Source organism: Chlamydotis macqueenii, chromosome 2 (genome assembly GCF_036417535.1).
Source record: "Chlamydotis macqueenii isolate bChlMac1 chromosome 2, bChlMac1.mat, whole genome shotgun sequence".
Taxonomy (NCBI): domain Eukaryota; kingdom Metazoa; phylum Chordata; class Aves; order Otidiformes; family Otididae; genus Chlamydotis; species Chlamydotis macqueenii.
In genome coordinates, this window is record NC_141557.1 from 75,197,828 (window position 1) to 75,218,986 (window position 21,159).

General features: G+C 42.5%; 1 protein-coding gene across 1 annotated transcript; it reads left to right on the top strand.

Moving 5' to 3' along the window:
• Positions 1-1,287: 1,287 nt before the first annotated feature.
• On the top strand, positions 1,288-20,720 carry LOC104478894 (MARVEL domain-containing protein 3). The gene is made up of 4 exons (XM_086741944.1): positions 1,288-1,343; positions 2,518-2,673; positions 6,124-6,293; positions 19,831-20,720. The coding sequence occupies exons 2-4, from the start codon at positions 2,558-2,560 to the stop codon at positions 20,535-20,537; spliced, it is 993 nt and encodes a 330-aa protein (XP_086598070.1). The 5' UTR covers positions 1,288-1,343; positions 2,518-2,557; the 3' UTR covers positions 20,538-20,720.
• Positions 20,721-21,159: the final 439 nt, after the last annotated feature.

Sequence of the window (21,159 nt, forward strand, 5' to 3'; positions counted from 1 at the left end):
CAAGTCCTTGCTCCAGCACACATTTGATTGCAGCACAAAGCCAATTCCACTCACTAAACAGCAGAAAGTAAATTGGTTTTGGCTGGAAAGCAAGCTGAATTGGCTTACTACATGATCAAGTGAGCACGAGGGTTGGTGCAAGACAGAGAGAAGATGAACTGTACAGCTGAAGGCAGGAACAGCAGAAGAGGTCTAGGTGAGGTGAGAACGGTAAAGAGCAAAAGAAGCTGTTAACACAGCTGAACTGGAGCAGGGAATCACAGTCCTACCATGGTCCAGCAATTTACAAAACATGTCTTGAGCATTCAGCTCCTGTAGGCATCTCCTCATTTCAGGGATAGGAGTTCCTCTGAAGCTTTGCAAGGCTCAGGATTAGCCGGGCACAGCATCACGTTAACACCACCACCCTGCTTCTCAGGCACAAATTGGTTTTGTGTACAGGACTGCAAAATGAACGAGTCGTTTGCAGCAATGCTGGTTCATGGGTTTGCCCCAGGCTCTCTACAAAAATAGATATATCCCCAACAGAAAGCATCCTGAGGGGACCAGCACATTGTTCCTCTGTAAGGGAAACATGACAGGCTGGCAGCGAGGAGACAAAGCCCTGGAGATTCGCCACAGGGACGGCCCGTGGCAGAGCACTAAGAAGCAAGACTGCAAGCATTCAAATGGTCAATTCTCTAAAACGTGGCTTTACACCTGAGGAGAGTTTAGTTGCTCACCTCCCTTTTCAACCTGCCTAGCGCAACATGGCCTCTTCCCACCCTGGGGAACAAGTTTCCCCCATTTTCTTTTGCCTTCTATCCTGTGTACACCTGGTACTGCAGGGCTTCCCGCCCTGAACACTGTGAGTCAATGAAGCTGGCTTAAAAAAAAAAAAAAAAAGGCAACCGGTGGGGACCTTGTACTTTAACTTTATTAACCTTCAAGTTTTATATCCTCTCAGAGCCCTGCTTACGGGATTCCTCCTCGCACCATGGTGCACAGGGACCTCATTTTATTAAACTAAACAAAAGCCCAGGCAGTCCTACGCCCTCAGACACCAGATTTCCGCCCCCTTCCCCCCCCCCTTTCCAGCTGCCTCTCACAACCGGGCTGGGCCGGGGGCTGCACCCCTCCTTCCCCCCGCAGCGATGGGCTCCGTAAACGAGCGCAGGCCCTGCCGGCCAGGCAATCCGGCGGGCGGCCCAACACCTGCGCCGGGGCCCGGCCCGCCCCAGGCGGGAGGCGCGGCGGAGGAGGGGTTGGGGGGTGGGTGGGCGGCCGGGGAGGGAAGGGCGGTCCCGGCCCGGCTGCGCCCAGGAGCTGCTGCGGGGCGGGCCGGAGCTGGGCGCTGCCCGCAGGTGAGGGGCGGCGGGGGCCGCTGGCCTTGGCCCGTGGGGGGGTTGCCGACAGAGGGGAGCCGGTGGAAGGGAGGCTCGGGGCCGTTGCCGGCCGGCGGGTGGGCAGCGAAGGGAGCAACTTCAGCCTCAGCTCCGAGGCCTCAGGCCGCGTCCCCGCCGGTGCGGTCGCTCCCGGGGGACAGAGGGGGCTTCGGCTGCTGTCATGGAGCTGAGGCGACGGGTCCGGCACCGGAAACCAGCCCTGGGGAAAGGTACAGGGCTGCCTCTTCCTAAACAGCTTTGGCCCGGAGCTGAAGACACTTTTTCCCCTAGCAGAAGACACTGTCTCTTTGTTAGCCATAAACAAATGAAAATGAATATTTATTTGGTGAACACCCGAAAAAGACAGAAGGGAAGTCCTTGTGCAAGTCCTCAGCTTGAGCAGTCCAAATTAAATGGAGCGCGGGCACTTCTGCAGCAATGCCGAAGGGCTGTGATGAAGGCAAACGAGAATGAAGAGTGCTTAGATGCCTAAACGCTGTGTTTCTGTGTTTTACCGGTTTGGGCTTAAGTGCACTGCACTTGAAAGGGTAAAGACACTTTCAGGAAATAACATCCTTGTAATATTTAATGCCAGACTACCGAGGATGTATCTTCTTGCCAACTTATTTTCGGCCCAGTGCAGCTTTGCCCTTACCTAACGTTTATCCAAGCCACAGGCGAGGTTTGGTACTGCATCTGTTTACACCCGTGGGTGCCCTCCTCTTAGAAACTTCCAGGACAAAGGTCACAGCCTGCGCTTTCAGGTTTGCCCTGCCATGGGTGGCAGCTGTATGCGTGCTCATGCAACGCACTGCTGTTTGCTGGGTTTAATACTGTACGTAAGAGACAATGCTAGATAAGCCTTCTCCTTGCAGCAAAAGTAGGGGAGACAGAGCAGACCTAGTAAATAAGCTAAGCGCAAAAACTATTGAATGTAGAAACATTACGATTACTCGATGAATAGGAAAATGTAAAGAAAAACTTTCTTCTTTAATGAAGTTACTTTACTTGTAGTTTAAAGGGTTTTGCTTCCTTCGCTTCTTAAGGAAGTGTGTGCTAAGTCTTGAATCAGCATGGAATGGATGTGAGTGCTGGTCAATGAGTAACTTTAAGTACAGCTATAAAATAAACCAGTTTTATTTCTCTGTCTCAGGAAGTTATTTTAGAAAGAAAGAATACATGTAAGAAACAAGATGTCGCATGCCGGCAGACGATACCAAGATAAACAATACAGGCACCATGAGAATCATGGATCTAATAGATATGAGGAAGACAGAAGAGCGAGAAAACCATACCCATACAATGTAAGGTACGTCTTTATCACCCTAAAGAATCACATCACACAGGTCTATAATGTCTGTCATTTTCTTTGTTTGCTTTTAAATACCTTCATATTACAACAGTAGAGAAAACATTTTCTCAGCCTTGAAATTTTGAAACATGATCATGCCATGTTTGGAATTGGGGAGCTATTTTACACTTAGAAGTTTAACCTTTTTCTTTATATTGAGCTTGAGAAGGGATGGAAAGATAGGCTGTGTGACACAGACAGAGATGTGAATTTCCTGGGGTTATCTGGATCAAGTTGGGTCACAACTAGGTGAAGTGTGGCCATATGTCTTAGTACCGTTCCTGAAGAGGCTGGTCAGAAGGTGACAGCAAGCCAAGGCTTGCCAAATATGCATAATTGCTTACATGAGAATGTTAAATGACTTGAGACCAGCACAGGAACTTACTGAACTCTCGGATTGCTCTGGTTCAGCTGCAAACAAGTATATGTTAATTGAAACCAACGTTAATTTCAGTAGTTGCAGTCAGTAAATGAGTAGTTGTTCAAGTGTCTAAAGCAGCTTGCAGCACTTGATAGTGGGCCAGCCCCTATCAGCACAATGAGCAGATCAACTAAGCAGAAGGCCTAGAGTGACAAGTAAACTCTTCTCCATCCAGTCTGGCTAGCCTACAGCATATTAGATGTGAACTTAGGCTGTTTTCCTTTGAGGGCATGCCAGTGGCTGCGTTGTAGGAGAGAGGTCTGTAGCTCTAAACACCACTGGCAAATTGGGCACGGCTGTAAGGTATTCATCACTCCCATTTACTCTCAGAGAGGCATGATTGAAAGGCAATTTAAGAACAGAGGCAAAGAGGGAGAAGAGATAAATATAATTAAGATTCTTGAAAAGCTGAAATGCTGTAGTACTCCTTGGTAATATGCATTTTAGCAAGAAAAACAGGAACATGCTGAGAATAAAAGCAGCAGTGAAGAGCACTGTGTGGACTAGAAGGAGTGTTTATGGCTAAGTATAAAAAATTTGGATGGTGATAATCCTATTGTATTGTGAAAATAGCTAACGGATTTTTCTTCTGCCTCTCTTAAATCATGAAAAATTAGAGAGAAATGGGAACAAAGGTCAGCCTAAGAATCATCCTGGGGCTGAATGACTGTCCTTAGCAAAAGCAGAGATCAGGAGGGGATATAGTTAAATTATCTTGAACATATTAGAAGTGAGAGAAGCAAATGACAGAAATGCATCAGTTGCACTGTGGAGAGGAAAAAAAAAAAGGGTTGGGTTTGTTTTTTTCATATATAGCATAAAAAAAAACAATGTGTGAAAGGATAGCTATTAATTAAACTACCACTTCTTAGTAAAGTGCTTCTCTGAACTTCTTGTTTTTGCTGTCGGTTATAAATGGCTGGACACCTAGACTGAAATTGGTGGACGGACCATAAAGGCCAACAGACCATCTCTATATCCACCGAGGATTAGAGGAAGGAAAGCTGCAGCTACAGATCTGTAGTAGCTAAGGAGATAATTCTTAAGAGTCAAGCCAAGAATCGGGAGGGCACCAGCCCTCACTGCAACTAATCGCAAAACTTTTCCATCAGTTGTTTTGATGGAATTTGACTTAACCTAACAGCATTTTCCCTGCTTGGTTCTCACAACAAAACCAGCTGCTTTTGTAAGGAAACTTCAGTATTTTGATGAAGACTTAGGCTGATGGACCAAAAGACCTCCAGATACTATGAAGAAATAGATGGGTAGAGTTCCATGGAAACTGTAATTTGGGTGCCTAATGCTTTCATCCCTTACAAGCAAGACTTTCTAGCTACGGTATTTCTCTTTCCAAACACATTTCTGTCTGAAACTCCTATAGCAAGCTTCTCTCATTGCTGAGGAGAAGGAATTGCGTTATCCTGAGCTGGAAAGTCCTGAAGGAAAACAGGAGCAAAGGTAACCAGAATAGGCCACTGTGAGGAAAAAAAAAAGCATCTAAAAGAAAGAAATTTTTTCTTTTTCTAATTGTATTCTGTTGCTGAACATTAGGGGGTTTTTGTTTTGTTTTTGTTTTGTTTTCTGGCAAGTAGCAGGATACAATAGAGAGAAGCAGCTGCATCAGAAGTACCAAAGGGATTGCTTTCAAGTTAACTGGAAGTCTTATAAATCACACAGCTTATTTAATTTATGTGACACAGCTGCGCAGGATGCTTTGGTGGTTGCACAAGACAGAGGATAAAGGTCAGAAAAATCAGAAGTGTTTTGGCCAAATAGAGCTGTTGGCAACTACACATGGAGATGTTCACATTGTTCTTGTTAGTGAATGTCTTAATTAAAATGTAAAAACTACAAAGAACATGATTTAATGTGGATGAATGAGATAATATTTGTAAGTGGAATCTGGAACTGGATGAAGATAAACCTTGGTGAAGTGTAGTGATATCAGGAAACAAAACTACAGTTGAAAATGCTGATCTGTGGATAAGAAATTCAAGATAAAAACTGAATAGGAAGAAGACTTTTAAAAATAAGAATGCTGAATGAGACTTAAAATACCCTTTAATAACAAAATCATCCAGCTGTACCTTGAAAAAGGCAAGCTGCAGTTCTCCTTCAGATGAGGGAGAACATTTAGGCTAGACCAGACACTTATAAAACAATTTACAATGTTTATTTTAACTCAAGTGTTAGCTCTATTTAAAAAGGGCGAATTGCGCTTTTCCCATAGAATAATCTAAATCTCATCAACCTTAAAAATCATCAGGCTTTAGATGTGGAGCTGTATGTCACTGCAGGAAGGCAGACAATTCCATTTTGAAGTATACAAATGAAGAGTCTAATTGGAGACACGATAAATTGATTTTTTTGTTGTTGATTTTAGATTCCTCTTCAAATATCATCAAAGACCTCAAAATAAAGAGAGAAATATTTAAATAGGCATTTTTCCCCACACTTTAAAATCTTTATCAGTTTCTTTTAATAGCTTTCATTCTTTTAAAAGGCATCTGTCTAAGACATGGTAATTGGAAGTCCAAACTTGACAAAACGCTTACCCGTGCAATAGTTGTGCTACATTACACATTTATTATGTGAAAGTATTTCTCATTTTTATTCTCTGGGCTGCTATGGACTAGCTAAAAATGTTTTGTTTTTCGTGAAAAAGCTGTTACTCATTTTTATGGGAACACTCCCCACACGCTCTTCCTTGCTACCTTTTGCAAGTAACATAAACAATTAAGCCAGCCTACTCACTGAGTACGGTTTTCCAAAATAACAATGACAGAGTGCAAATATCCTTGTGAACATGGTTTTATGGAAGTATTTGGGATATTTGCTTTCAAAACACGCAAGCAAAAAAGATCAAGGTACCTATCAAGCAGGCTAGCTGGTTCCACTAACAGGAGCCTTTGCCAGTTTCTCATGTTCTGATGTTCAGGAGAGAGCATGATCTAGTTAATATACATTGGTCATTTACTCTATTGTAGATCAACAGAAGATGTCCGAGGTGGCCAGCTCTCAAGGACTTCCACTGTTTGCTCAGACCCTTACTCTAAAACCTCAGGAGCAGCACAGGAATATTTTGGTCCACCACCAGAATGTTACCCTCCCAAGGAAACCTTCTCAATGAAGTGTTCAAAGGTATGCACAACAAGAGGTATGTGAGATTCTTACTGCCTGCCATCCACTCCTCTGCTTCCAAGCACTTGAGTTGGTTTTGGTTTCTGTATTTAGAAGCACAACAAAGTAAAGCTGAAGTAATATTAGAAAACAAACAAACAAACTGGGAGAGTTAATGAATGGCATAACCGCAGGTTACTAGCACATTTTAGGCATCTAAAGGCAAGATTTATAGAGATATTTAGGTAATTGAAAATACATCTCCAGAGTGTGCATACAGAGCCTGAGAGTGGGTCATGTGCGTAATCACTCAGGTTGTGCAGCAAGAGTTAACCTTTGGGATTTAGGAATAAATAGATATTTGCATCTGTAGGCAATTTCAAGATGCCTCTTGAAGCTTTGATGCTAATTTATTTCTGACACATTCTTCTCCGACTTTTTGTCAACTCTGGTGTTCATCCAGTCATCACTGATACGCCTTTATAAAGCCACATTGTGGGAGACAAAACTATTTTATGGACATGAATCCAATAAAACAGCTCTTGAGAAATAACTTTTTTTTTTTTCATAGCTAGAAAGTGACTACAGCAAGCAGAGAAATGAGCGTGAATGTGGGAGGAAATCAGCCTTAATACTTAGTAAACTCGTTCCCGTAAACTGGATAAAAAGTGGTGCTAAAATATTTGTTACTCCTTCAAAGTTTTCCCTCTTCCAGGAGAATGAGCTTTTTTACCTTGTTTGTAGGAGAGGCTCTGTGCAGCCGGAGTTGGAACTTGCAGCTAGGTGCAATGTCTTTGGCTGAAGTCTATAAGCAGCCTTTCAGTGTCCTCCAGGAGGGAGGAAAATTAAGAGTTTAGTTATTGGAAGTAAATTAAAATACATAATGTTAGATTATTTCTTCACTCCATGAAGGAAAGTTAGCACATTCAATTTACTCTTAGTATTTCTGTATATGTGAACAATTTTAAGAGTGAGCTGAACTATTTTGTCTTATAAATATGTTCTGTGTATTTATATGCAGTTTGTTTTTCATCTCAAGGAGATTTAATTCCAACAGTTCATAGAGCATTTTTAATAACACAGAGCCATAGTGATATTTTCTCCCTGATAAAATTGTATCAGCAGTTTCTTCTTCAACAATACTAAATTATTTTAACTTGTCTAAGAAGCTCTAGAAATCTCCATGCCTTATTCTATCACAGCTTTAGAAAAAATGAAGTGGCAAGTTATTTTTAGTTTTCAGTTTCACTGGTTGTTTAGACTTCTGGGTAGCTTAATCTGACTTGCTGGTTTGTTTTGGTTTTTTTAACCCATATTTGTTTCTCATTATTTCAATACATTAAACATAATTAACATTTTCAAAATGTCCTGGTTTTGGATGCATCAGTTGATGGTGATGATTTTGCTCCCACCCCTCCCCCAGGTATTGCTCAGGATTTTCCAAAAATTTAATGTCTGAACTTGCAGTGTAGGAGGGAAAAGAGACAATGTAGAAAATAAACTCTTTTATTAGTAGTTTTACTTCAAAAAAAATGAAAAGATATTGGAGGTTAATAAGATTATGAGGATGTAACTCGCCTGTTTAATTTTTGAAAGTACCAAGATTTAGCAGAATTTCCTAGAATTGTTTTGCAGAATTCTATATTCACTGCAGTCATAGTAAATATGAGAAATGAAAAGCTACATGAATTGTTTACTAAGAAGTTAGTACATATGAGCTACAGCTTCTTACGGCATGAAAAGTTCCTGTAAATCATCTTAACCATCTCTTTCTTTTGCCAATGATTTATCAGCACTGTGGTGAAATTCCCCCTTCCCAATCACCATAGTTATAAAATAAACCAGTATCAAACAAGGCCGGGAAATCAAGCGATGTTCCACAATCTTTTCCAAAGAAACAACTGAAATGTGAACCTTAGTTTCTAACTGTGCATCACTCTGCTTTCACTATATTTTGTTTTTTATAATTTGCCTAGCAAATATACTTATACTCTTTGTGCATGTTGACCAGTTTGGCAAACTAGAGAAGAATTCTAAACAATCAGAGCTCAGAAAAGTATTTCCTTTACCCATATACTGCCCTCTTCATCCATGCATTTCACCAGCAATATTCCAAAAAGCTGAAGTTGAGTTTCAGAAATAGGCAGTTATTTTTGCAGTGATCATTTGAATATCTTAGCTCCAAGCAGCAGCAGAAAAAAGGGCATCATTGTCTTATCTTTGTTATTCCCATCTTCCCTCCCTAATCCCCCCACCCCCCTTTTTTTTTTCCCCTATAACCACATTAAGACAATAAACCCAACCCAAATGTAGGGGAAGAAACAACTGTTACCGACTCCCTTTGCTGGTAGAAACATTTGATACCACCTAAGGAACATCAGAACATTCTGCTCCTTTTTCTTCTGTTTCTTGAAAACAGAAGGAAAAAAGACAGTTAAAACGTTGTATGAGCAATACCTATCCAAAGCCATTCAGGTAGGATCATGTGGCTAGCCGTACTGACTCATGAGAGGCACCTAATTGTGCATCCTCTCAAACAATGTACTAGAGTGCAAATTTAGGAGGACCATCAGAGTTTGGACCATTAGAGAGTGAGCTGACCTCTGGAATGCTCTCCAGACTTCATATTGGTGGAATTTTCTGAACTGGAAAACTGTATTTACTTCCATTATGCTTAATACCTCTTTATAGACCTATCAAATTTGTTTAATCCTTTTCTGAATCCCCTTTTGAATATGTTTGGCCTCCGTATTATCTTACAACAAGGAGTTCCACAGTTTCTTTGTGCCACTTGGTACTACTCTTTTGTTCCTTAAAACTTTTTAAAGAAGGTGTCTCTGATTCTGGTGGCATTCAAAATATTTAATGATAATCTCATCTATTCACCTTCTCCATTATATTTATGATTTTAGAGTGATGTTTTCCCTTTCTCCCTGTCACTGTGCTTATGTCGCTTCTTCATAGAGTGAAGAAGAGTCAGTTCTGTCCTTATCACAAGTGAATTCTTTCCACTTCTGGTTAGGCTGTCAGCCCTGTACAGGCTGTACCTGAAATGATTTGTCTAGAGCCCATCTGTGTGCTCTTGCAGAGCTCATCTGCATGTTTTGAGTACATGCGTTAAGTGCGAAGTTGCTTAATAAACACTGACTTCATTAATTTTTAATTCAAGAGCTTGAACTCTCAGCAGCCTACCAATTTTACAGATGGCAATCATGGAAGAATTTTGTGTGATTATTGTTAAAACATACTTCACAAGCTTACTATTCAGGTTTTTTTTCAAATCATTAGTTTGTGCATCTACTGTAGCTTTTTGTTGTGTACTTTTCAGCTGAATTTCTTTGGAGCCCCCACTTACAGCTCTGGGTCATGTTGCACAGCAGTCTGAGGATGCACAAATGATATTTCCTTCAGATAAAACTACATGAGAGGATGAGCTATAACTACTAGCAGGCACTCTGTCCTTTGGACTAAACTAGACCTAGAATAAAGTACTTTTCTCTCCCAGAAAATGCCTTTCCTGTAGCTCTTAGGACTTCCCCTCCAACAGTTTCATTCTACAGATCCACTTCCATTAAACTGCTAGCTTGGTCATATCTAGCGACAGGCAGCACAAAACAAAGATTTCTCCTGAACTCTTTTTTGAAAATCAATTGTTTCCTTTTAGTCTTTATTTTCTCTTAACTACTACAAACCTGTAAGAGGATCTTCCCTTTCATCTTGCAGGAGCTTGTGTCATTTAAGAGCACTACCATTTGGATTGCCTTTCTTCATATGTCTGCTGATTCTTTCAAATGACTTTCCTTTAAGAATATTTTGTCTCTTCCCTACTATGCTATCTTTAGGTCTAGTTTCTATATGTTTTTTTTAATAGGGATCTCAGACTTGTGGATCTGCAGATTACAGATTCCAAAGGCAATAGAAACACAGAAGTCTGTCACATTCTGTTTCTGTTCTAGTGAAGAAGACTTAAGGAACAGCTTATAGACTGGTGTGACATTGTCTAGATGCTCTATATAATTATATGGGAATGGACAATAAACTGTTCCTGGTAAAGAAAAACCTTTCATCAACTAAGGAACTATTGCTTGCAATAACCATTTCTTACAACTTAATGCACACTAGTGCATGCCCTTTAAAGCAGCACATGTTGAAAACTACAAGAGTTTTTGCTTGGGGATACTTAGAGGTGAATTCTTTCAGAAAAAAAAAACATTCAACTTGCTTTTCACAGCACAGGTAAAATTTCTGTAGTTCTCTCTTCTGTGTAGAAAACCTAAATTAGTTTTATTTGCCTTTATTTGCCAGATTCGGTGCTTTTGGTTACTAGAGGGAATGAGAGAAGTGTTAAAGGCTGGCTACTGTGCTGCTTCCTTCACCTTAGAGAGAGCAAAATCTGAGTCAAACCCAAGAGTGAATTGCTGATCTTAAATTGGTCATAGATATTTGGTCACTTGACCTTGAAAACTTTTATTTTCTTTTTAGTACGTATACTGGTGTGAAAGAGGTGGAGCAATGCAATTCCAGGATAATGCTTCCTTTAGTTTTGCTTAAACAGTGAAGGTAAACTACGTTTCTCCCTTCTTCGGTCAGTATGCGACTCAGGAAATGCCTGCACTTTTGCCTCGTACAGATCTGTAGTGTGCAGGTCATAAATTCTCGGCTAAGTAACTTTTTCTTTTAATTCTTCAACCCACTTGGCATTTAACGGAGACAGCACTAGAAAGGTTAGAAAACAGTTTGTGGGGGAGCAAGTATAATTTAATCCCTGTTCTTTGCTGCCATGAATACAGCTTAAAGAGGCGCCATGAATAGTGTCAGATTTCTTAAGCATATTGTAGGCGCTTCCAAACAATCATGCCTTTAGCCTGCATTCTAACATCCATGGTTGTTAAAACCTTCAGACCAATTTCCTCTCAGAAAAAGACAGCATTATGGTTTGTAACAACAAGAAAAGTCTCCAGTTTCAGGCATAGATAGCCAGGAGGAAATATCAAACTGAATTTATTTGGAGGAGGAAATAGAATTAGGGAGTAACAATGACTTTCTCCAGGATATATTCATGCATTAACAAGCCAGCATCAATTCAAATGTAAACATCTATAAGCTTTTGTTTTTACAAAACACAGTTCAGTGTTTTTCCTGTAGCTATCCATGCTGGCAAATACTCATAGACTGGAAAAAGTACTGAGATGAAAAGTCACCCTACACGCAGGGTTCACACTAATAGACACTTGGCCTGAGTTATGCCATTGTTCATAACTGTTCTACTGCTGCTGTTATGTTGTTCCGTTGTGTCCTGATACCGTTCTTTTTGGAGTCAGATGTGGGAGCAGGAGGGGAACAGTATTTTGCAGAGCACTTGCATTCCTTCCAGTGCTGTGGAGATGCTGGAGGAGAATAATGGTCTGCAGGAGGCATTGGACTGAAGTAAAAGACATTTTGTAGCTTCAGTAATGTATATTCAAAAACACTGAAGGGTCACTAAATGTGCATAATACAGGTAACTTTGTGGATGAAAACAAGCATTTCACAAGTACGTTCAGCAGCACATGTTAGGTCTTTTCAGCAGCGGTCAGCAGGATACTTAAATTTCTGTAGAGGCACCCAAAAGGATTAGAAACTGCTGTATTTTGTACTCGCCATCTTCATGTTTCACCCCTACAGTCTGCCATGCTTAGCTCCTTTAAATTGTGCTCAGAGCTGTCATACCATGTTCCTGTGGCAGTTAATTTCAACATATTTCTGCTGTAAGAAGGGAGAAATAAGGTCCCCTGTAGTCTCATTTGTAATGAGAGAGGGGCTTCCCCTCCTATCTGTTACAGAGCATATTTTAAACATAGTGTGACTAATAGACTGAATGGGCCATCAGTTTTTTTCTAATTTTGTAATTGTGAAGACGGAAGATAGTAGTAGTGGGAACTGGACAGAGTTGTACAGATTAAAATAATCCCAGTTATTCAAAATGCTTAATTAAAATTGCACAGTAACAAGATACGGGGGCAGAGCTGCAGGTAACGTTCCTGTTCTGAAGTTGAAGTATTCACATGGAGGTAAGTCCTGTTTGCTGCGAAATACAAATAGCCATCAGCAGTTATCTCTATATAAACACGCAGGGGAGCTACTACAGGGGAGCCAAATGTTACCTTTAGCAAACTGCTGTCCTGCTAACATAGGGGACTTCACTCTGCACACATCTTGCTATCAATTTTTGTTTCCATCTACGTTTTGGCATTGTGCTAACATGTACACTGTTGTTTTTAGAGAGAAGTACAACTGAGAAGACTCACTTAAGTTGGCAAGGGAAGACACTGGTAAAGTTGATGTTAGCTGTTAGGTATGTGTTACACTCTGTTCGGTGCTTCCCTACTGGGAAATCTCAGTCAAGTCCGCTCTCCTCCAGTATAGAACAGGAGTTGAACCATCTCTCTTGGAAGACCACTGGGTTTGTCTTCCCCACATTTGACCCAAATTCTGGGAACAAAGGAAGAAAACTCTTCCCTTTAAAAAGTGGCTCTCAGAGCTAATTGGTACAGCAGACTATCTGTGGAGTGTAGCTGTATTTCTTGAGCAGGTAATCTTAGCTCACTTAAAGGAGAAAAATCCACCCAGTCAGGAATGTTGCTCACCAGGTGTGACAACCCACAGCTGGTAAAGTGAATGGGAAGCTGGAGTTCACAGGTGCCTCCAACCTGACCTACCTTCAAGCAGACTGTAATTACTTGAAGAACAATAACACCCCAATCTTTGTACTTTCTAAAGGCGGCTCAGTTTCAGTTCAAATGGAGGGAGTGGCTATGGAAAGTTGGCATAAGGAAAAGAGTGTTGCATTGTTTTCTGAAGTATTTTTTTTAAAAAATCTGCAAGTTTGTTTCAGTACCAAGATATTTGTTTACTACTTGAAAGAACTATGGGTATGTTAAGAAGAAAAAGGGCTAATTCCTGAAATGCAGAACGTAAGGTGTCTGTGCAGAGATCTACCAGCGCTACAAATATGCGTACAGCCTTTTACAGACATTGTATTCACATCACTATTGCCAAGCGCTAGAGTTTACTGCAAGACCTTTTGCTTCCCACCCTCTCCAAAATTGTGGAAGATGACTCGTGCTTGGTTAACAGGAGAGAAATCAAGAACGTGCTAGAAGTGATGCTTTAAGGCCCTACTGGGAACAAGTAAACCAGAGCTGTTGTTCCCAGGCAGGGGCTGGGTTCTGCTGAAACTTAGTGTCATGCAGTGGTGGGAAACTGTTTGGGGATAGAGGCTGATGCAGTAGTTCTACAAATTAAGTCCACCCTTTCCTGTGAAAGCTGGACAGCACTGTTTAGAGGATGGGAGGGTATTAAGCAGAAGGAATAGAGCAGGTGGGACAGTAGTTATTTAAGGGAAGATTATGCACAGGAAAAACAGGACAATACATTTGGATCTGAGCACTCTGATTGTGAACGTAAGGCTTATCTAGATCATTAAAAACAAGGCTGGTCATCCTTTGAGATTTCCTAATGGAGTGATTATCTTGACTAAAGAGGGATGACTTATTAAAAGATAATAATAATGCATCTTTCTTGAGCACATAAATAATATAATTTTTCCAGTTTAAAACTATTTTTCGATCAGTTTCCAGTAAGACAGATACCTCAAATGAGCATAAATGTGTTGGGCACTTATGTGCCATTTAAGTGCAGTTGGCTCTGAGTATGTAGTTCCCTTGGGTACTTCGAAAAGCCAAGATTCTGTTGGTGTTACATTGCCTAACTCTCGTGTTTTACGGTTGAGTTGTGGTTTTTTCCAGCTTTCAACATTACTCCATTAGGAAGATTTTAGCATAACTCAGTGAAAGCTACATCCCACCACTGGCTGAAGAACAGAGACACCTACAAAAACAACGGTGGTGTGGAGGCTTGGGGGGGATTTGTTTGTTTACAACAAAGCTGTGTATTGCCCTGATCCTGCATCAGTGAATTCCTGTTACTGGTTTCAGTAAGATCTTGCTTTGTTCTGGTATGCATAAGGGGAGTAATACCATTAGCAAGATGTTTTAATACTTTTCATCCAGATTTAATATTTTTAATCTGTTGTGACTGTTGTCTCCATTTCATTTCCCTTGTTCAGTTCTCCTCCACTGTTTTGGTTCCTCTCCACTTCTGTCACATTTTTATCCCCTTCCAAAAGCAGAACAAAGTCCCTCTTTCCTGACGTTTTCTCCCTCTTTTCCCTTACCTGCCACTGACTCAGTTTAGCAGAGAGGTGACCAAAGCTGTGTGCCTTTACTCTTGGGGGAATGCAAAACCTGCAAGAGAAGTTCAGCATTTGAGATCCTTTTCAGAACTGACTACTGCTTTTGTAAGTCACTATATATGGTCAAAATACTTGTCTGCTTCTTTGGGGTGGGGGGTGCGGAAGTGCAAAGCTACCCAAACTGGGAAAAGAGAAAAAAATCACAAAATAACTTTCAGTGAAAAAGGCTAGGAGAATATTTTTTAATGTGTGTGTTGTAGCCTCTAACTCACCTCTTCCCTTCTCCCAGAGTGATCCCTAAAGTGATGTGACACAGGCACTGCTGCTCTCCCACAGGTCTTGAGGTGTCCTAGAGGCGCAGCCCGGCCCTGCTGGGGCTGAGTACCACTGGTCCCACTGGTACGTGACCTGTAAAGGATGCAGAGGGAGAAAGCAAGCCAGAATGGAGAATGACAAAGTACACAGGGATGTTAACTGAAGAGAAGGGAATGGTACCCAAAGAGACAGGAGGAAGAGTCCATGTGCAGTCAGCAGAGGAAAAAAGTGATGCTTTGCCAAGACACAGTGGAGGGAGACACTTTGAAGGCCTCCTCTATTAGTGAGGCCCTCGTGGGGTCAGGGCAGTTCAACAGGAGGAGCCAAAAGTGGCTGTCCTGCAGATTCATTTATGTTAGCTGCAGAAACATAGGAACAAACATGAATTGACCGTTTTACTTTACTTACATGCATGCGTACACGCACCATGATCCTGACACCTGAGCACTGGGGCCACCCTGCCACAGTGCCTGGATGAACAAAGCCTCTTTACAGCTTCCAGTGCATGAGACGAGCACACAGTTGAGTTACTGGGCACCACACAGTCAGCCACAGTGTAGTTTTATGTGGCAGAGCATGCAGATTTAACAGCTCATCTCACCTGAAAAGAAGAGTTTCTGGTCTTTCTCTGGTCCTGGCTGTGCTGTTTCCCCTGCTAAACTCATGCCAGCATGATTGCTCATCAGATACGCTGTGAGTCATTTCAAGTTGCTAAAGTTGCAGGAAAAAACAGCAGCACACAGAAAAGACTTGAATCGTTTCCTGCTATTTTAGTTTTTTAAAACAGCTCTTGGAAGGGCCTAATGCTAGGCCGGAGTTATTACTGGGCAGGGGAGAAAAGCGGTGATTGTCCGGCCAAGGGTAGGAGCTGTTAGAGTAAGGTCAGCTGCCTGTGGATCTGTACCCTTCACAGCCTGCCCGCCTGCTTTGCTGGATGTTTGAGCCCACGGTTTGGCAGAAGACAGAACCACTGATCAGGGGTTAATACCGTGGCAGTAGCCCAGCATGCACTTGGTACAGAAGGGAAAGGGACAGCGAATAGTAGATTAGGAGTGTAAATCGTTGTTATAGCAGGAAGCCTACTCACAGCCAAAAATAGACTGGATTCAAACAAAGTTAACAAGTATGATACGTTGAAGTTACTATCCACTGCAGAGGTAGATTTTATGAAATGAATGGAACAGTTCTCTGGAAAGCTCTGGTAACAGCCACTGTCTTTTAGATGCAGCCATTCTCCTCACCTTCAGGCTGAAAAGCGGTGCAGGAAAGAAGCATGGGAAGGGAAATGAAAATCCAGGAGTCCAGACTTCAGTCTTGTTACTTGCTTAGTATGGAGAGGGTTAGTTCCCAAAGCCAATTATTCACTATGCTAATTTTAATACAAATCAATAACATTTTAGATAAATCCAGAGATTTTGAACTTGAGAAAGGAAAGAATAACCACACTGGTGGAGTTCCGAGATTTTCAGCCCTCCTGTCATTTTGCACTCAAGTCTTGCAATGCATTCATTGTTGCATGGGATTAGGGAATAGTTGTAGAGATAAGTAACTTCCCCGTAGGAAGAGCTTTTGGCAGTCGAGTTTCTGCAGCTGTAACTCTAAGATGGTGTAGCTAACCGGCCTGTAAAAGCAGGAATGGCAGCACAGACTCAGAAGCCTGGCTTTTAACTCTGCCCTTTCTGCCAGCGGTACCCCGCTTGACATAGGTGACTGCTAGTACCTGTATGCTAGCATACCTTGACAGAGCTGCGATTCCAAACTTAACCATCCTTTTATTCCTTATTTCTCAAGTCTGTCTATCCTGTTTATACTAGTACAGTAGGACTGGGTATCAGCTTGTAACTCTTCACAGATCAAGGTTGCATGAGGCTTTTGGGGTGCCTGGGTCAAGATCTGAACATACTGTAGGGCTTAATATTTCCATCAAAGCCCCAGTGATTATACAAGGCCTTAGGGATTTCCACGGATTGTCTGCTGCTTTCAACAAACCCTGCTGGCGTTCACTGTAGACCTGTAATTCACAGCTTGGTTCTACATACTGCTTATCATTTCAGGATTTTGTTTAATATAGGAGGCTTTGTTATTGCACCTGTATTTTTTTTTTTTTTATAAAGTTAATGCGTGTGGTGCAAATAACTGATAGTGTAACTGCTAATGCACCTCTCACCATTGTTTAGTTACTCCAATCCATTCTACGGCAGGTGAGTGTGAAAACTGTCCAGGAACCTACAAAACCTGTCCAACCTGCATGCCCTGTCTAAGGAAATTTTCCAAGCATGCCATTAAAGCATTCTACTGTTGCAGTTAAAAACACAGCAGACGTACATTAATCATATTTGTCATCTCATGGGCCAAGAGACACGTTCTGCCAGCCCTACTGTGGTACCAGCAGTCAGCTCAGTGAAGTTAAGGGGTTGCATGTGGGATTTCTGTGAACACTTAGGAAGCTTTGGAGCAGCGTCGTTGAGGATTGGGGTTACTTATAAATGTGGAGAGGTTAACAGCAGGTGCTGACTACTTTGACAACAGAAAATTGCCTTTTCTAAAGCTTAGCAAGGTGATGTACAGGAAAAGTTGATGCTCAGTGGGTCAGAGTGCCTCACTAGTCATAGACAAAATGGAAATTCTGAAGACAGCAGTAGAAGAAAGCTGACTGGTCATGAGTTCCCAGCTTCCAAGTTCCCAAACATATTTAAAATTTATGTTTCCCTTAATCAAGTGGTCTTTCCTCCCTGTAGACTTGTAAGAACTGCTTCCTGATGGAGCATCTATGAAATCAGTAGTCAGCCCTTATAAAGGGGAAGTGGCCTTCTGCGTCCAACACCACCCGAGGGCCCTGAGGACCTAAGTTGACTCCCAGTATTTGGAAGGCATATTGTACAGCCTAACTGAGCAGACAAAAAAAATATCTGATCCAGTTCCAATGAATGTCCTGTTCAGCTATTACTCTTTCAAAACATTTTCAACAGTCCTGGTAAAGATGACTCTGTACCCGTTAAAAATGTTGAGTCTTTTGGCTGCATTGTTTGAATTTGGTACAAGGAGTTCCAAATCCTGTTTCACGGACCAAGATTTAATTTTCTCTTTACATTTATCTTCACCAATATTTCCTTTTAAATATTTGAAGCCTCCTGACCAGATTTGGTAACCAGCATGGTTATTGCCCTGCTTCACAGAAATGGTTGTGCGGAAGGGTGGAGGAAAAGGCATGTTGTCATTCAGAAATCAGCGTCACCTCTACAGAATGCATACGCAGAACTGCACGCTTAGTTCCTCCTCAGCAAGAGCACTTTGTCTTCCCTGCCTGCTCTATGTGGTTCTTTTTTTAGGGTATGAAATCTGTGTATGTGTGTACTTGTGTATGTGTATACATACACACACACTGAAACATGCTGAGCCTCAGATATTCTGTTCCCAGGCATTACCACCATTATCAGTGCTCCCCTTTGTGCTTCTGGGAGGTCTGCAAGGCCACGATGAGAATGGGCTCAGTACCTACATAAAGCTGCATTAGTAGAAGCGAGGGGATCAGTCCAGGTACAAGGGGAAACAGGAACCCCCAAAAGCCCTCAGCAAACCATTGCAAGCACCTTCCCGTGAAGAGCAAGCGGCAGCAAGAAGGTGCTCGTTACCTCAGTCCTCTGTGGAGGGGATAAGAAAGGGCAGAACGGGAATATCCGATAATCCTTCATGGTGGCTTTCTTCAGTTAGAAGCATCTGGCAGCACAAGAGAGGAGTTTGTCTAATTCCCTTGCGTGCTGCTTCAGCCCTTTCTTTTCAAGCCCATAAAGCCTTGACAGCAGCGGAGCCATTGCTCAAGAGGGAACTGCCATGCTGATCAATGCGAGCAGCATAAAATGAAAGTCTGTATGCAACCACAGATCCCGCCCCACTTTAAAGACAAATATAGGACCACTGCATCCAGCATCTTATGTTCTTGGCTGCCAGACTGCAATGGAATAATAAGAGTCACAATTCTGTAATTAACTTCAGAGCGTGAGGAGCAACATGCGTAATACACGAAGGGTTTTTGTTTCCCGAATAGGCAGCTCTAGCTGTGCTGTGCTTCAGCATCCATCATGTTTACTAATCTTAGTCTGACCCCTAGTGAGCTCTCCCAGAACAATCAGATTTATCTAACAGATGCTGCACCTTCCGGACAGGCAGCTACCACAAAAAAGAAGTCATTTATCCACTTTTTTTTTTTTCTTAAGAAACATCACAGGTTACCTTTATCAGTAGCATAACATAAGAAAAATAAGAGTCATCTCAGAAGCCATAAGGCTTTCTTCTGAAGGCAGGGGTGTGGAAAAGAGCACATGACCTGGTATCAAATTCACTTAACTTACCTCTGCGTGTAAGGTGGTTTTTGCCTCCTTCCCCTCCTCCTTTTTTTTTTTTTTTTTGTGCAATCAGGAACTGCCTCTTCAGATTTATGAAGATATTTTTATCTTGGAAAGAGATGAAGTGTAAGTTGCATCTGGTTAGATACTAAGTTTAAATTAACACATGCTTAGGAAGACAAAAACAAAAGGTGTAAGTTAAAGCAGCAAACACATTTTAAAGGACCTAAATAACTTGCACAATTTTTTTTAAGCCATTAGAAGCTTCTAGGTTTTTGTCAGCTTTAACCTCAGCGTTTTGTTCATACTGGATATTTCTTGCTCAGTGTGTTTATGCCAAGTACTTACAGGCCAAAATACAATCACTGTGCGCTTGCCTTGGCAATAACACAAGCACAGTAAAATTTTTATGGATTTCTTTCCCCGCATGAAGATCCATTTATCAAGTACACTGACAAATTAAAAAAAAGTAATTTGCTCAACCTCCAAAATGTACCCAGGAGATCTCGGGTTTTTTTTTGTTTTTTTTTTTTTTTAAAGCAGAACTCTTCTGTAGCTGTAGACAAGACTACTCTCTCAGTAATAGTGCTCCGTGTCTCTAATTTTGGTGTAATTCTGTCACCTCCAGTTTGCACAAGACATGATTTTTTTGACACCTATTCCCACCTTTCTACTTCTGACAGGCATTTTGAAGTTTGTGGAAATCACAGTTAACCTCCTGGTGTTGATCTGCGTGGGCGCTGCCCAGGCCTCTGTTGCAGGATTCACCTCCCTTGGTGGCTTCGGCACCGGATCCTTTAGCCTGAATTCGGCCTATAGCCCCTTTGAGGGCACGGAGCTCCGGGAGGTGAGGGAGCTGGACATGCAATTCACCCAGATGAGAGCCCCTTGCGTGTACGGCGGCGTAGCGTTCAGCTTAACAGCAGCATCACTTACGCTCCTCTTCCTTTTCGTGGGGGCAAAACCCATCCAGCAGCTCAGGATGGGGCTGCTGGCAGGTGAATGTGCCTTCAGCCTGCTGGCCGGCGTGGCGTACGTCGCGGCGGTCGGCCTCTACCTGCACTTTGTCAGCCAGGTGAACTCCACAGAAGTTTGCAAGAGGCGCGAGAGGCTGTACGCGCGCCGTGGTTATACGTCCATGAACTGCGTGGTCCAGGGCGGTGACGCAGCCGTCGGCCTTTTTGGTGTCGCTGCTGCCTGTTTGTACTTCGCCAGCTTTGTGGTCTGCATCCTTGCTATCCGAACCGTCCGGGCCTTCCAGAGCCACGCTGCCAAGGCTCAGCAGAGCCCCAAAAACAACGTTAGAGACAGAGGCATCAGAAACCACCATGCCGTCCACAGGACCTCTGAAAGCTCCCACAACATCCAGGCTCTTGCCACATTAGTGTGAAGTCAGCTCTGGGACTGCGCCAGAGAGCTGGAGCTTCAGCAGGGGAGGGACACTGGGCATCGTATGCTAAACAGGAGACCAGTCCACGGTGTATTGTCCTACAAGGTGCTCAAGTGCGTATCGATCGAATCACCAAATGTAACGATACTGCTGTAACACGATGAAATAAAACTGATGCTCAGCGGATGTTTTAACAAGGGTCTTTGCATCGGTCTCTCAAACTGGACTCCTGCATTTAAAGTGTTTGGTTGTAATGTTTTCATCCCGCACAGAGTAAAGGGCTGTTAACAGGTTGCAACCGCAGTGCTGCCAAACTTGTGCTAACAACCGCTTCCTTTCCTCTCCCGTGACATCAGGAATTGAACGCACAGCTAGGCAGGCTGGGCAGCCTTCAACGGACCCTGTGCCTGTTGATGCGTCCTGTTGCCTTGCGCCACACCGCTCACAAAGCAGAGGACACTCGAGTGCTTTCCTGAATCACAGCCGCAGCTGCACTTGTGACCTGTTTCGCTTGGGCTAGCGAAGCCTTTTATCCTTTGAGTCACGGGGGTTGGCACATGCCGACCGTGTGCTCCTTGAGGAATGCTGCTGGGGGCAGCTAGCTGCAATTTCAAAGGCGGCG